This window comes from Nannospalax galili, unplaced genomic scaffold, assembly GCF_000622305.1.
Source record: "Nannospalax galili isolate Female #2095 unplaced genomic scaffold, S.galili_v1.0 scaffold136, whole genome shotgun sequence".
NCBI lineage: Eukaryota > Metazoa > Chordata > Mammalia > Rodentia > Spalacidae > Nannospalax > Nannospalax galili.
The window spans coordinates 3057257-3074140 of NW_008340872.1; the positions used below are offsets into that span (position 1 = coordinate 3057257).

The 16884-nt window shown below is 39.3% G+C and overlaps 1 protein-coding gene across 4 annotated transcripts in view; it reads left to right on the forward strand.

The window, feature by feature from the left end:
* Gart (phosphoribosylglycinamide formyltransferase, phosphoribosylglycinamide synthetase, phosphoribosylaminoimidazole synthetase) overlaps positions 1-16884 on the forward strand; it is a 35378-nt gene that overhangs the window by 4333 nt on the left and 14161 nt on the right. For 3 of the 4 annotated variants that reach the window (XM_008835948.3, XM_008835947.3, XM_008835950.3), the window contains exons 2-12: positions 349-530; positions 3213-3308; positions 5494-5668; positions 7419-7530; positions 8571-8639; positions 9140-9265; positions 11092-11179; positions 11615-11700; positions 12058-12226; positions 13272-13503; positions 16575-16669. In XM_008835948.3, the coding sequence (XP_008834170.3) occupies positions 349-530; positions 3213-3308; positions 5494-5668; positions 7419-7530; positions 8571-8639; positions 9140-9265; positions 11092-11179; positions 11615-11700; positions 12058-12226; positions 13272-13503; positions 16575-16669 (1430 nt within the window). The remainder of the gene's footprint in view (positions 1-348; positions 531-3212; positions 3309-5493; positions 5669-7418; positions 7531-8570; positions 8640-9139; positions 9266-11091; positions 11180-11614; positions 11701-12057; positions 12227-13271; positions 13504-16574; positions 16670-16884) is intronic. The other variant, XM_029564888.1, reaches the window with a different exon arrangement.

Genomic DNA, 16884 nt, shown 5'->3' on the forward strand with positions numbered 1-16884 from the left:
CCAGAAACTCTGAAGCCCTCTTCTGACCTCCCACAGGCACTGCACACATGTAGTGTACATGCATGCAAGCAAAACACTCATGCACATAAAAGTAAAATTTTTTTTTTGTGTGTGTGTGTGTCTTTTTGAGACAGGGTCTCCCTGTAGCCCCAGCTGGACAGAACTCACTATGTAGACCCAGTTGGCTTTGAACTCAGAGATCCACCTGCCTTTGCCTCCCGATTGCTGGGACTACAGGCGTGTACTACCACGCCCGACTAAAATGATAATTTTTTAAAACACCAAAAAATAAACTGTGATTTCTAAAATTGACAAATTCTAAAGTATCAACTGTGGTTTTCTCTGCAGATTTCACTTCTTTGGAATTCCCGCTTTGCAGATAGCAATGGCAGTCCGAGTCCTTGTAATTGGCAGTGGAGGAAGGGAACATACACTGGCCTGGAAACTTGCACAGTCTCATCATGTCAAAGAAGTGTTGGTTGCCCCAGGAAATGCAGGCACTGCCTGCTGTGGAAAGATTTCAAATGCTGGTGATTAGGATTCAAAATGGGGGGTGGGGCGTAATGGCTGCTATTTGTTAATAATAAACTATAGCTCACATCTGTCCTTTTGTTTGTAGGGGTTGTTTGATTTGAGGAGGAGTTAAGACAGAATCCCACTGTATAGCCCTTGCTAACCTGGAACTTGCTATGTAGACTAGGCTGGTCTTGAATTCACAGAGATCCCACCTGTGTCTGACTCCTTAGTCTTGGGATTAAAGGCATGTGCCACCATGCCTAACTCAAATCTGTCCTTGAATGCAGGTAGATTGCTATTTAGGTTTGAACACTTGCCATGTGCTGTAAATATAAGGTAGTGTGGCTGTTTTAAGCTGTATGAACCACGTTGATTGAAAAGGTAACAAGCGCCTAGTTAATGCATTCTTTGTATATTTTTGGAAATGACAAACTGAGCAGCACTATCAAATATAAATTTTGGCTCCATAATGATCAGTTCATAAACTACATTAAGCACTTTGCAGCACTTGGGTATAACTCAAACATCCTCTTGCCTTACAAAGCCTTTTTTGTAATCTTGCTTTCATCTGCCTATCCAGCTCTGGCTTATAAACCCTCAGAGGGCAAGGAACTAATGTCTTGTTTCACATTGGATGCACAGGGGCCCATGATTTTTATGGAGAGAATTATTGCCAACAAGCTACAAATTGGGGAAAGTAGTTTCGTTTGGATAAAACCAGAAATAATAAAGAAAATCTCAGCCAGGCGTAGTGGCGCACACCTTTAATCCCAGCATTCAGGAGGCAGAGGCAGGCAGATCTCTGTGAGTTCAAGCCAGCATGGTCTACATAGTGAGTTCCAGGACAGCTGGGGCTACAGGGAGACCCTGTCTCAAAAAGACCAAGAAAAAAAAGAAAATCTCTCTTTTTTTCTGAGTGTCATCCCTAGATGCAGGGGGTTAACATCAGTTTATTGAACTGGCGCTTTTTCTCAGCATGCAATTGAGGTTATATATTCAAGCCTGTCAAAAATCTCCCAGGTTGTCGTCCATCAGCTGCCATTTTCAACAGCTGGGGGCTGGATGTATCCCTTTCTTGTGCCCCTCTACTGAAAGTTGATCCCATTGGGCCCAGTTGTGATTGGAACTACTAATTCAAGGCAGTTTCTTTAGTTTGAGAACCTGGACTTAGAGAATAGAATCATTATTGCCTTCTTAGCTTAAACAACTCTGCCTCAAAAGAAAGACCCTTCCCAACTCAACCAGAAATAGCCTCCAGTTCATCTGATAGCAAAATTGCTTAATTTGTTCATATTTGTATTTATTATCTGACATTCTCTACCCCACCCCCGTGCCCCTTGGGTTTGTTTTTGTGGGTTTTGGTTTTGGTTTTGGTTTGTTAGGCTTTTTTTGAGACAGGGTCTCCCTGTAGCCACAGCTTGCCTAGAACTCACTATGTAGACCAGGCTAGCCTCAGTCTCACAGAGATCCACCTGGTCTGCCTCCTGCATGCTGGGTTGAAAACTGTACCACCATGCCTAGCTTTATCTGTTGTCCTTACAGTATGTGTTGGATAGCTTCCGTAGTCAACTTGACACACCTGGGTAGACTATGTAGAGATAATCAACTGAGGAGTTGCCCTCCATTGGATTGACTTGTGGCCATGTCTGTGGGGCAATTTCTTGATTATTGAGGTATGTGGGAAGGCCTGGCCCACTATGAGTGATACCAACCCGGGCAGGTGGTCTTTGGTAAAAGAAAGCAGGCTAAGCACAGGCCAGAGGAGCAAGCCAGTAAGCAACACTCCTCCATGGTCTGTGCTTCAGCTCTGTCTCCAGATTCTTGCCCAGGGTTTCCTGTTCTGACTTCCCTCAGTGATGAACTGTAACCTGGGAGATATAAGATAAAATAGGCCCTTTCCTCCCCATATTGGTTTTGGAAAAATGTTTTTGTTGTTGTTGTTTTGGTCTTTTTGAGACAGGGTCTCCTTGTAGCCCCAGCTGGCCTGGGACTCACTATGTAGACCAGGCTGGCCTTGAACTCACAGAGATCTACCACACCTGGCTGGTCAGAATGTTTTTATCACAGCAATAGAAAGGAACTGGGGAAATTATAAATATCCTAAAACTAAGGACCCTAATTTGTGTTAAGATCTTAGTTTTGGGGCCTATTGCAATACCCTACACATAGTAAATTCAATAAATCTTGAATGATATTAAAAACTAGTTTCGCCTGCATGGTGGTGTATGCCTTTAATCCCACACTTGGGAGGCAGAAGCAAGAAGCAAGTGGATCTCTGTGAGTTCAAGGCCAGCTTGGTCTACATAGTGAGTTCCAGGACAGCTGTGGCTACAGGGAAACCCTGTCTCAAAAAGATCCAAAAAAAAAAGCTAGTTTTGAGTATATTCTATGGTACTTTTTTGTTTAATACATAGCTAACATTGCCAGCATGGACAACCATGATTTATAACATTTGGTGAAGCTGACTAATACTCCCATAATTTAACTGGCTAAAGTGCAAACAGACAACTGAGCTTTGTTGTTTAGCCTAAGGCAATAGTTGGAATTTCTCATGGAGAAAATTACTAACTCTACTAATAAAAGAAAACCAGTGATTAACTTAGTTTTAAATTAGATAACTAAATGTAGTGCTTAGTTTACTTAGTTAACTGAAACATTATTTTATGAATGTATGGCCTTATGTTTTCTGTCCACAGCCATCTCCATCAATGATCATAATGTCCTTGCTCAATTCTGCAAAGATGAGAAGATTGAACTTGTGGTTGTTGGACCAGAGGCCCCTCTAGCTGCTGGTAAATTTGATTTCTGCTCATTGTTAACAATGTATGCATTATTAATAGGAGGTTAGAGATCATTTCATCCAGTTCATTTTACAAATAAGAACTTGCAATACAATATATTAGAAATAGCTTTCAGCCAGGAGTGGTGGCGCACACCTTTAATCCCAGCACTCAGGAGGCAGAGGCAGGCGGACTCTGTGAGTTCAAGGCCAGCCTTGGTCTACATAGTGAGTTCCAGGACAGCTGGGGCTACAGGGAGACCCTGTCTCAAAAAGACCAAAAAAAAAAAAAAAGGCCTGATAGATTTCAGCCTATAAGAATTGACAGATTATTGGGGCAGGGGCCTGGCTCCCCACAGCCTTCAATAATAAAGTGAACTGGGGAATCATTCTTCTGTCTTTAATCAGCTCTATTCTGGTGTCTTTGGTAATCCAAATAAATATTCGGTTAGAACAATTAACTTTTGCTAGTTTGTTTGTCAGGGTGTTTTGTTTTAAAATGGGTCTTGTGTTACCCAAAGTGTTCTAGAGTTTATAGGCTCTAGCAATCCTACCTTGACCTCAGGTAGCTGCCACATTACACAGCTCTTTTATTTAATTTTAAAACCATACTTTATTTTATGTACAGCAATACAATTTACTATCAAATGACTTATTTGATACAGTTTTAAACAGAAGGGAAAAAGGAAACTTTTCAGGTTACAGAAGAAATTTAACAAATTGCGTTTTCTAAATGGGTCAGTGTGAAAGATACATTCAGTGGCTAGTCATGTCCAATTCCTATTGCACTAATGGTCAGTGGAATTGAAAAGAAAGCCCAACTTTCACAATCACTGCCACAAAGGGAGAACATGTACTGGAGTCTTACAGAATGCAGAAATGGTTCTTGCTACTTTAATACCCAGAAAGTTGAATTCACATAGCTACCAGGAAGTAAAAACAGAAACTATGCTTTTTTTTTTTTCTTTTTTTTCTTTTTTTTTTAATTACACATTTCTTGCTGGGCCTGATGGCACACACCTTTCCTTCCAGCACTTGGGAGGCAGAGGCTGGTGGATCTCTGTGAGTTCAAGGCCTAGTCTTCATAACAATTTTCAGGCCAGCTGAGGCTACAAAAAGACCCTATCAAAAAGACCAAAAAATAAAATAAAATAATTTAAAAATAAATTAATAAAATTACACATTCTTATTCTCCTTTCAAAATATTCTAGTATGTCCACATATGCATTTGTTTACAAATGTACGTTTGTATATTATAGAGTCGGCTCCACATTTGGGAGAAAACGTGTTTTGTTTTGTTTTTTCTGTCTTGAGATTGGGTGACCTCACTTAATATACATTCTAGGTCCATCCATTTTCCTAAGAATTTTGTGATTTCATTTTTCTTTAGAGCTGAATAATATTCAATATATATGTACCAGAGTTTCCTTATCCATTGATTTGTTGATGGACAATTAGGCTGGTTGCATTTCCTTGTTCTGGTGAATAGAGTAGAAATAAACATGGGGGTGCAAATATCTCTGCAGTAAGGTATGGAGCTCTCCAGGTATATGCTCAGGAGTGAGATAGGTGGGTCATATGGCAACCCTATTTTTAATTGTTTGAGGAACCTCCAAACTGGTTTCCATAATGGCTGTACTAATTTGCACTCCCATCAGCCATGAATAAGGATTCCTTTTTCTCCACATCCTCTCCCACATTGTTATTGTTTGTTTGTTTGTTTGTTTGTTTGTTTAAAACAGGGTCTCTGACTATATAGCCCTGGCAGGCCTGTCTTGCTATGACCAAAGATGTTGACTACCATGCCTGATTGCTGTTGGATTTCAAGTACTTACAGGACATTTGTATTTCCCTTTCTAAAAAACCGTCTGTTCAATTCCTTAGCCCATTTGTTGGTTGGTAATTTTATTTCCTTGGTATTTAATTTTTGCAGTTTTTTGTAGTTTAGGAAGGTTTTTTGTTTGCTTTTTGTTGTTGATTATTTATTCATTTTTTATTTATTTTGAGAAAGGGTCTCCCTGTAGCTACAGCTGATGTGGATCTCCATATGCACTTTGCTAGTAAATAATAGAAGCATGGAAAACTTAGTTATCCTCTGCCACCACCTATCTGCCTTGTCTAAATGTAGAGTAGTCTAGTCGTGATTCATATTTAGTCTAAATCCCTAGAATCATCCAGATTGCTGTTTGCATCTGTAGGAATCGTTGGGGACCTGACTTCTGCGGGAGTGCGATGCTTTGGTCCCACAGCAGAAGCAGCTCGGTTAGAGTCCAGTAAAAAGTTTGCCAAAGAGTTTATGGACCGACATGGAATCCCAACAGCACGGTGGAAAGCTTTCACCAAACCTGAAGATGCCTGTAGCTTTATTATGAGGTAAGTGAAAGGTAGCCTGTGAAAGACAGTTGTTTTATAATGTTTAAATATAAGGTCGCTTTCATGTTGAAAACACAATGATTGGTCTTAGTTTTTCACAAGTTTAGAGTAGGTTAATTATGGAAAAAATACTCGGTAAACTATTAAGCATGTTACCTTTTCCAACACCAAAATAATATGGAATTCTCAGCACTTGGGAGGTGGAGGTAGAAGGCTATGGAGTTCAAAGCCAGCCAGGGCTACATGAGGCCCTGCCTCAAGCCAAAAGGGAAAAAAAAAAAATGGGATTCTGTGCATATTTAGTTTATGTAATCTTGTAGCTTTACAGAAAGATCAAGTGTTAATATTTACTACTGAATCGTCTCTAAGGGGAAATACACACTTGGTTCTGTGAGTATTGTGCTCTTTTCACAGCCAAATTCATAAACACAGTGATATTTTACAACAGAAAAGTTATTGACTTGGATTTTTGAGACACGGTCTTGTTATATAGCCATCCTGACCACAAATTCAAGGCAATATTCCTGCCTCCACCTCCCAAGTGCTGAGATTATAGGCATGAGCCACCATGTCCAATAGTTAGAGATTTTTGTCAAAAATAACCAGAATAAAGAATCCTTGGTTGTCTGCCACCAGTACTCCATTCTAAATGTTAAAATTAAGCATCCATTGCTCTCATACATATGGTAAAAATTAAGAAATTTGTGAATGTTGATAGGCGTGCATGCCCTTATTTTCGAAGAAATATTATTTATGTGTATGTATTTGTGTGAGTGTATGTCAAACTGTGCAGGTGCCTGTAGAGGCCAGAAGAGGGTGACTGATCCTCTAGAAGTAAAGTATTAGGTGGTTGTGAGCTACCCAATATGGGTGCTGGGAACTGAAGTAGGATTCTCTGGAAGAGCAGAAAGTTCTCTTAACCACTTGAGCCATCTCTACAGCTCTCCCTCTGCCCCCTTTTCCTCGATACTCTCTGCTACCTGGTATGTTTTCCTTTCAGTTGGGTCAGGAACATCCTTTTTTAAAAAATACTTGTTTATTGTGTGTGCTTGTATGCATGTGTGTGCATGTGCTATTGCACAGGTGGCGGTCAGAGGAAAACTTTGGGAGTCAGTTCTCTTCTTCCACCATGTGGGCTCCAGAGATCAAACTGAGGTCATCAGACTCAGCAGCCATCTCACCTACCGAGCCATCTCACTGACTCGTTCAATCTATTCATTCTTCATCCTGCAGGGCATCTTAGACACTGAATGTTACTATTTTCTAGTAGCCAGATGTCTTGGGTGAGTGACAGCTGTGTTACTTACTTTAGGTAAGCCTTCCTTTCAGGTCCCCAGTCCCTTTGGAGTGGGCTCCATAGTTTTGTGTGTACTTCCAGAATGATCTATGGATGCATGTATATATTAGTCTTAATACTCCAGCATCTTTTACTTAAATGAGGTTAAATACTTTGCATTTGAAAGATTATTTTATCTCTACTCTGCAAATCTGCCTATTCATCTGAAGATTTTTGCTTATGTGATCTCACTGAGTAAAAAAAGCAGAATTTTATGTGCTGTATGATCAAAAATATAAAAGAATATATAAGAAAAAGAATCTTGGCAGGAAGTACATCAAATGATATGGGAATAATAAGTTTTCTTCTGTGTGCCTTTCAGTTTTGCTGTAGCATTTTGTTACAAATCCTGAAACATTTTCCATTTTTGAGTCATGAGGGTACAGGCTGATAAATATTGCCCTATCTTCACAGTGCAAATTTTCCTGCTTTGGTTGTGAAGGCCAGTGGGCTTGCAGCTGGAAAGGGGGTGATAGTTGCAAAGAACAAGGAGGAAGCATGCAAAGCTGTACAGGAGATCATGCAAGTAGGTGATGCTTCTGAAAGTTTCTTTTCCTGTGCATGCTAAATAAATTTTTTTTTGTCTTTTTGAGACAGGGTCTTCCTGGAGCCCCAGCTGTCCTGGAACTCATTATGTAGACCAGGCTGGCCTTGAACGCACAGAGATCCGCCTGCCTCTGCCTCCCGAGTGCTGGGATTAAAGCTGTGCGCCACCACGCCCGGCTAAATAAATATTTCTTAAGTTTACAAAAATGGCCCTCAAGGAAAAGCTATCTACCAAGACACTGGTAATATTTTATAATACTGTGTATTAGTCATCTCTCTAAAATGGTTATTGTAGGTCCATACTAATAACTAAAGCATGATTCATTCTTTGAAGTAGGTTCTCCAAACATCCATGAGGAAAGAAGTATTTGTCCTGTGTTTAAGAGAAATGGAGCAGTAAATAGGCATCATTTTTCTTTCTCTTTAATCTTTGAGACAGGGTCTCCCTGTAGCCCCAGCTGGCCTGGAACTTGCTCTGTAGACCAGGCTGGCCCTGAACTCACAGGGATCCGCCTGCCTCTGCCTCCCGAGTACGGGGATTAAAGGTGTGCACCACCCACCCAGTTCAATTTTTCTTTAATAATCCATCTTGGTTGTTATGAGTTAACCACTTAAAAAGTTTATTTTCATAAGCATGGTTTAGTATAATTTTTGTAGACAAGCATAATCAAGAATAAGAATTAAGGCTGGGTGTGGTGGTGCACACCTTTAATCCCAGCACTTTTGGGGCTGAGACAGGCGGATCACTGTGCAATCAAAGTAAGCCTGGGGTGGTCTACATAGTGAGTTCAGGCCAGCTGGGGCTACATGATGAGACTGTCTCAAAAAAAACCAACAACAAAATGCTTAAATGATAATCATCAAACCATGCTCAGACTATATTGTCTTTCAGACAGGGAAAGAGAAATTCCAATGCTTATGTAGTTCATAATTCAAATGCTAGACAATTCCAAAAGTCAATTTGATAAATATGAAAATCTTTGCAGTTTACAAAGCCTTTTATTCTTCACCTACAATTAGGAAAAATCTTTTGGAGCAGCTGGAGAAACAATTGTTGTTGAAGAATTTCTTGAAGGAGAAGAAGTATCTGTATGTATACTTATCTTTTTGCCTTTAATGCACCCAAAAAAGACTTGATTTTTTTTTTTTTTCTGGTAGCTTCATCTGAGAACATAAACCCAGCAGTTTTAAAGGATTTATATACACTTAGTACTCAAGATTCAAATGAAAAAAGAATGTGTCCTCTTTTAATCATCCCCAAGACATCAGTGTGAGCACTTAGACTTACTGCACATTGTCTAGGTTCTACATTAACACATTTATAGCTTTTGTTTCACACACAGCTTATTATATAATAAATAGTAAAATAAAGTCACCTTAAATAAAATAATTGGTACCTGGCAGTTTCAAAAGTAGAAAGATCTTTAACTAAACTTGGATTTTCCCTAACTTACTTTATAAATTACACTTCCTTTACAAGTTGAATATACAAGAGGTTCTGATTCCTGATATATGTAACTTGAAGTCATTTTTCAATTCATTTTTCACTTTTGACGTTTAACCTACATTGACGATTGTTTCCCCTGCAGTGTCTTTGTTTCACTGATGGGAAGACGGTGGCTCCCATGCCCTCAGCACAAGACCATAAACGATTACTGGATGGAGATCAGGGCCCCAACACAGGGGGAATGGGAGCCTATTGTCCAACACCTCAGGTACTTCCCAGGAGCTCTGCTCAAGCTCAGTAGTAATCATTTGGGCTTCTTATAAAGTCTTACATGATGCTTTTCTGTTACAGTTGGGTTTTTTGTTTGTCTCTTTAAACTATGTTACTAACCAGATCAACTTTTCTATCCTGACCACACTATACTCACATTTTAGAGCCTGGTACGATCTAGAATTATCTGCTTCATCTCTGAATATCAGGGCCCAGTACATAAAAAGGGCATGGATAGATAATGAATTGAGATCCAGGAGGGGCTGTAATTGAGCTCTTAGTACTTCATAACTGACAAGCAATGTCTCCAAATGATTTCTGGGTAGTTTTGTATAAAACTGCATTGTTGGAACATGATGGCTTAGCACTTCAGAAGCTCCACCGATTCCTTTCATTGCTGGTGATAATGTTAATTTGTACTATTTTAGTACCTTTTACATATTTTTCTTGATTAAAAGAAAACATCTTTTTTAGACTTTGTAAATATTCAGACTGTCCTTTGATAGTAGTCATTTTAGTGGAAGACCATCCTGGAGCCTTATTTTCACAATTAAATGTATAAACTCAGTAGGCTTAAAAATATGCCTAGAACTAGTCTCCAGTGACTTAACTCACACCAAAGGACATCTGGGAACACAAACTTGACTTTATAGGCCATGACATATATAACAGAATGCATGAAATCAAGTGGGGGGAGGCATGAGGAGGTACAGTTAGGTGAGGAGGTCTAAATATGATTAAGATATATTGTATGGGGGCTGGAGAGATGGTTCAGTGTTTAAGAACACTGGTTGTTCTTGAAAAAGACCCAGGTTCAAATCCCAGTACCCACAATGGCAGCTAACAACTGTCTGTAACTCCAGTCCCAGGGAATCCAACAGCCTCTTCTGACCTCTGCGGGCATTGCACGACACAGGTGCACTTAACTACATGCAGGCAATACATGCATATACATAAAAACAATAGGGACTGGAGAGATGGCTCAGCCGTTAAGAACACTGGTTGTTCTTGCAGAAGACCTGAGTTCAAATCCCAGCACCCACATGGCAGCTAACAACTGTCCATAACTCCAGTCCCAGCGGATCCGACAGCCTCTTCTGACTTCCTCAGGCATTGCATGACATGGGTACACTTACCTACATGCAGGCAATACATGCATACACATAAAGAAAAAAAACAAAAATTTTAAAAAGACATATTGTATGAAATGCAAAGAAATTTAATAAAAGTATATATTGGAAAAAGAAAGAAAATGTGCTTAGAATGCACTAGAAGGGTATACAAAAGAGTATCAGGATTGGGAAGGATTTTTTTTTATTTTTAGCATTATGTTTCAGGAACCTTTGTGTGTGATCTACTTTAATAGTGCATCTCTTTAAAAATCCTTTGAGATGATTTATTAAGCCTCCTTCACCTGTGAAATAGTGATTGTCACTGATCTCTTATTTGATAGCAAGCACATTCAGGCTGTCCTTGTAATAATTTATCAGACTCAGGGCATTACCATTTTGATGTGCTTGGTGAACCATTGAGAAATTATTTTTAAGTTAGTATGTATGTTTATAGGAAAAAGGGAAAGTAGACACTGGTGTTTGCTAGCTCTGTGTCCTTGAATATGGAACATAATTTATCTTCTCTATTCTGTAAAAATAAGGGCAAAATAACTACTTGATAGGGTCATTGTGAAGACTTGAAAAGTTTGAGTGTAAGTACTGAGCCTGTTTTGGCTAGTAGAAATTAAAGTTCTCATTTTCATTTTCCCATCTAATACTTGCAAGGTGATTGTAGGTACCAGTTACATTTAAATATTTCTGTGTTCCCCAGGTTCCTAAAGAGTTATTACTAAAAATTAAAAGCAGTGTTCTTCAGAGGACAGTAGATGGCATGCAGCAGGAGGGTACGCCTTATACTGGTAAGTACGGTGACATGGACATCATTTAGAATACTTCCCCTTTGGCTAAAACTTAGAGCATTTTCTTTTTCTATGTATTTTAATCGTAATATTACGATGTTTTATCATTGTTCTGAAATGTTAAGTATTAGAACTTTATAATTTAGGGCTTGGGAAATAGCTCAGGTGGTCGAATGCTTGCTGAGCTTGCATGAAGCCCTGGGTTCTATCTCCCGTACCATATAAATTGGATGTGGTGGCACATGCTTATAATCCTAGCACTCGGGATGTGGAGAAAGTAGGACCAGAGGTTCAAGGTTATCCTCAACTACACAGTGGCCAACCTGGGATACGTGAGATTTTGTCTCAAAAAAGAAGTTTGTAGTCTAAGTTTTGTAGTCATTATGTAATGTTGTCATTATATGTTTTCTTTCTCTCTTTTCGTTATTAATTAAGGAATTCTCTATGCTGGTATAATGCTGACCAAAGATGGCCCAAAAGTTCTGGAGTTTAATTGCCGTTTTGGTGATCCCGAGTGCCAAGTAGGTACCAGTAATTAAAAGATGAAATTGCGCTGGGCATGGTGGCACACACCTTTAATCCCAGCACTCGGGAGGCGCAGGCAGGTGGATCTCTGTGAGTTCAAGGCCAGCCTGGTCTATATAGTGAGTTCTAGGACAGCTGGGGCTACAGGGAGACCTTGTCTCAAAAAGACCCCCCAAAAAAAAAAAGATGAAATTACTTTGTAGAGACTATGCATTGTTTTGATTTTTGTTTATCAGCCTTGAAATAATTGCCTTTAAGAAACACATTTAAGCTCATCTAGTATCCTAGTGAATAAAATGTCTGTGGAAGACTAAAATTTATCTCACCTGGCATATTTATTCTGTTTTTTCCAGGTAATCCTCCCACTTCTTAAAAGTGATCTTTATGAAGTGATTCAGTCTACCTTAGATGGCCTGCTGAGTACATCTCTCCCTGTTTGGCTAGAAAACCACAGTGCCATAACTGTTGTCATGGCAAGTAAAGGTTATCCTGGAGCCTACATCAAGGGTGTAGAGATAACAGGTGAATAGCAGAAAATGAAAGGTTGAATTACAATGTAACGAATGACTGATGCCACAGCAGGCCGCCTTCCATGGGAATGCGTCTTCCTATAAAGGGTCTGAAGTCATCAAGCCTTTCAGAGGCTCTTAACCACATTGCCTTTTGCATATGTATCTACAGATACCCAAAATAGTGTATTTAAAGAACCACCATTCACTTCCCTTCCTGTACCAGAAGATAGAAGTGGTGTAGCTAAGGTTCCAGAGTATATCCCAATGCAGCCTTTTACATCCTTAGAGCCAAGGGGATAATTGAGCTCTGTGACAATGAGCAGCATTAACATCATGAGCTATAAACGATTACAGATACAGTTTTATGTGGTTCCGTCCCTTAGATTACAGTGTGCCTGATATAAAGTACCTCCCCTCACCTTTTTTTTTTTTTTTAAGAACAGGAGATTAGGCGTCTGGTTAAATGATGTTGAGTTCATTTATAAAAGATAGATTCGAGCCAGGCATGATGGCGCACACCTTTAGTCCCAGCTCTTGGGAGGCAGAAGCAGGTGGAACTCTGTGGCCAGCCTGGTCTACATAGTGAGTTCTAGGCCAGCTGTGGCTACAGGGATACCCTGTCTCAAAAAAAAAAAAAAAAAAGAAATTGGCTGTTTTTGAAAAAATACCCAAGAGATAAGAGTAAACCTTTGTATTAATGAAATTTCCCTAAAGTTCAAGGTGAGAGATGGCTTAGTGGTTTAGAATGCTGGTTATTCTTTGCAGAGGACCTTCAGCACCCACAGGGCAGATAGCAACCATCTTTTAAGTCTCAGCCTTTCTTTCCCCCTCATTGAAAGGGGATGATTTTAAAAGATAGCACAAGATTTGGGGAATATAGCTGTCATCTTAAAATAGAACACTGTTCTTTGGGAAAAGGGTCTGTTTATTATTGACTTAACTCTTGCCTTTTGGGTTTTAGTTTTGTGGGGGTTTTGTTGTGTTTTAATATGGACATGGTAAATCTCGGTGTGACGTGCTATTTCAAATTCTCTGTCAAATCTGCTTTCTTCCAGGGTTTCCTGAAGCACAAGCTTTAGGACTAGAAGTGTTCCATGCAGGCACTGCCCTCAAAGATGGCAAAGTAGTGACCAGCGGGGGTAGAGTCCTTACAGTCACAGCCATGCGGGAAAATCTCCTATCAGCCCTTGAAGAAGCCAGGAGAGGACTGGCTGCTATAAAGTTTGAGGGGGCAGTTTATAGGACGGACATTGGCTTCCGTGCCATAGCCTTCCTCCAGCAGCCCAGGTAAAGCTTCCCTGAGGGAAGTAGGGAACTGGTCTAAGTGGCTGTTGAAGAAATTCTGTTAGCCCTGTGTTGTCTTTCTATATTCTCTTTATATAGGACTGTTCTGATCTTTGTTTTTCACAAACCTGTTAATAGGCTAAGGCAAGAGGATCACCTCAGATTTGAGGTCAGCCTATAGTAAAACTTTGAACCCCCTTACCCACAAAAAACAACAAGTTTGATTATACCAATAATCAAGTTAAGTGGAAAACCCTTCTTGGCAGCTCCTTTGAAAAGTTTATGAAGATCATACGTACAAGAATTTTTATGCCTTGGGTTATCATGTAGTCACACATTGCTGTGCTTAAATCATAGTTCTGGTTTTCTCCCTTTTCAAAGAACTTAAAGGTGAGCATATTGGTCATTAATCTAAATTTTGTGATTTAGTGTGATCATCTTGTAAATTCTGGCAATCTTATTACTCAAATGTATGTTTGATCCCTTATTGATTCATTTATTAATACATACAAATATTTCCTTGTAACACAAATAAACTTCGGTTACGACTTAAGTGTCTTGAATTCTTAAGAATATGTCACATATGGGATTAAGGATGTAGCTAAAGTTGGTAAAATGCTTGCCCAAGAGGCATGAAGCCCTGGATCCCATCTGCAGTACCCAAAAATCCAGATGTGATGCATAGCTATAATTTTAGCATTTGGGTGGTGGAGGCAGAAGCATCAGAAATTGAAGGTCATTCTGGGCTTCATGAGACCCTGTCTCAAAAATAAGTATATATGGGTCTGGAGAGATGGCTCGGTGGTTAAGAACACTGGTTGTTCTTGCAGAAGACCCTGGTTCGAATCTCAGCACCCACATGGCAGCTAACAACTGTCTGTAACTCGAGTCCCAGGGGATCCGGCAGCCTCTTCTGACCTCTGAGGGCACTGCACGGCACGGGTGCACTTACCTACATGCAGGCAATACATGCATACACATAAAATTAAAAAAATAAAAATTAAAAAAAAAATAATAAGTATATATTACATTAAGTTCTATGGGTAGAAAATATTTTTAGGTCAAAAATTAATTTTTAGCAACTTAAGCTATACCTTTAGTGAGAGACAAATTTTTAAATAATGGACTTTTTTTAGAACAGATAACAATACTATGCTAATTTTTTTTTATTTATTTATTTTACTGTAAAATTACTAGAGCCCATGGAAATTATCTGTCTTGAGGGACTGAAGTCTTAGTTGTTCTACTCTAAGAGGAAAATGAGATACCACAATGCCAGTTGATACCCAAGAAAGTTTTTTAACCTGTAGGACATTGTTTCCTATCTAATCCTGGACTGCTGGCATTGAGTTAGTTGCCAGTGCTTTCGATTACATTAGCAGCTTATTTTTAATACAATTTCACATTTTTTCATCTGTCATTGCATCCCAGTAAGTCAAAATCTCATTTTTGCAAGGCAAGACTACTAAATTCACAATGCCATTCACAATCTAGATTGTAAAAAAAACTGCAAGTGAACAGCTTTACCTAGTTTTGTACTTTCTCTTTTTTTGAAGCATAATTATGTTCCTACTGTCCTCAGCTATGGGGAAAAAAATAATACAGCTATGTATTGTTGTAGTGAGAGCTCAGTTTGGTTGTTCAGGGACATTTACAGAATTCTTAGAATCTTTTTTTTTTTTTCTGGTATATTTGAGACAGTGTGTCCCTGTAGCCCCAGCTGGCCTGGAACTCACTAGTAGACCAGGCTGGCCTCAGTCTCACAGAAATCCACCTGCCTCTGCCTCCCAAATGCTGGGATTAAAGGTGTGTGCCACCATACCCATTGAATTCTTATAATCTTAATTCCATTTTTTTATTTGGTTCTGGCATTCCATCCTTATCCATCCTGAAACTGACCTAAGAAAGAATGTGGTAAAAAAAAAAAATCATTGTAGTAAAAAAGAATAGTCAGAGGAGGTGATGCTGGAGTATTAGGAGTTTGAGGCCAATTTTAGCTACATAGCAAAAAAAAAAAAGTAAAATAGTGGTTTCCACGTGAAAGTCAAGAATGGGGAGTTATTGTATAATGGACACAAAGTTTCCATTTTACAAGGTGAAAAGAGATGGATGCTAATGAGGGCTGCAGGAAATTATGACCAATTTAATAGCATTCAGTTGAACAATGCGCTTAAAAATGACTAAGAGAGTAAATGGTATGGATATTTTACCACAGTAAAAAAATTTTGACCCAACCTATTGGTGCATGGCTTTAATCATAGCACTGAGGAGGCAGAGACAGGTAGATCTCTGTGAGTTTGAGTCCAGCCCCGTCTATACCAGGCCAACCAGGGCTACACAGACCCTGTCTAAAACAAAGTTCAAACCAGATATGGTAATATACATCTACTAACTCCAGCGCTCGAGGTAGAGGTAGGAGGACTGGGGATTCAAGGTCATCCTCAGCTACATAGCAAAGTTGAAGCCTGCTTGAGCTATGTGAGAGTCTGTCTCAAAAATTATTTCAAAAGTTAGTGTATTTAAAAGCCTATGAGAAATACTTTTACAAGAAATAGATGATTAAAGAAGTAATTTTCAATAGAGATAAATGATGTGGTCAGATCAACTGGGAGGTTGTTGAACACATTTCAATTCCCAGTGCCTGCCCTAGAGACCAGTTTCAGATTCTGACCACATGGAATAAACCACATGGCATATCTTCACTTTGAATGCTCTTTTTTTCCTTTTCATGTGTATGTGGTACGCATACATGTATGTGTATTCAAGTATGTGGGCACATGTATATGCGTATGGAAGCCTGAAGGTCATGTCAGGAATCATCCTCCATCACCTGATCCGTTGAGGGCAGAACTCTCAGTCAAACCCAGAGCTCCCTGACATAGCTAATCTCTTAGCCAGCTTGTTTGGGGAATTCCCATCTCCACCTTCCCAGGCTGGCTGCCACATCTGCCAACAATCACATGGCAAGTGCTTTAACACCTGAGCCATCTTTCTAACCCTTAAATATTATTGCTAAGATTAAAATACTTTTCCCTGGCATTAAGACAAAGTCTTAGTTATTTTCATTTCCTTAGGGCCCTGACTTATAAGGAATCGGGGGTAGATATTGCAGCCGGAAATACGCTAGTTAAGAAAATTCAGCCTTTAGCCAAAGCTACCTCAAGACCAGGTAAGTAAGATCCTGTACTCTGCTAACTAATCAGCTTTGACAGGAATTGTGAATAGATCTAGGCTTGAGAGACAATTTTCTACATTACCACCAGATTCCTTTAAGCCATACCCATAGTCTGCCTTTTTTTTTTTTTTTTTTTTTTTTTTTTTTTTTTTTTTTTTTTTTAAAAAAAAAGAGGACGATAAATCTTTCACTGTGATATATCAAAATAA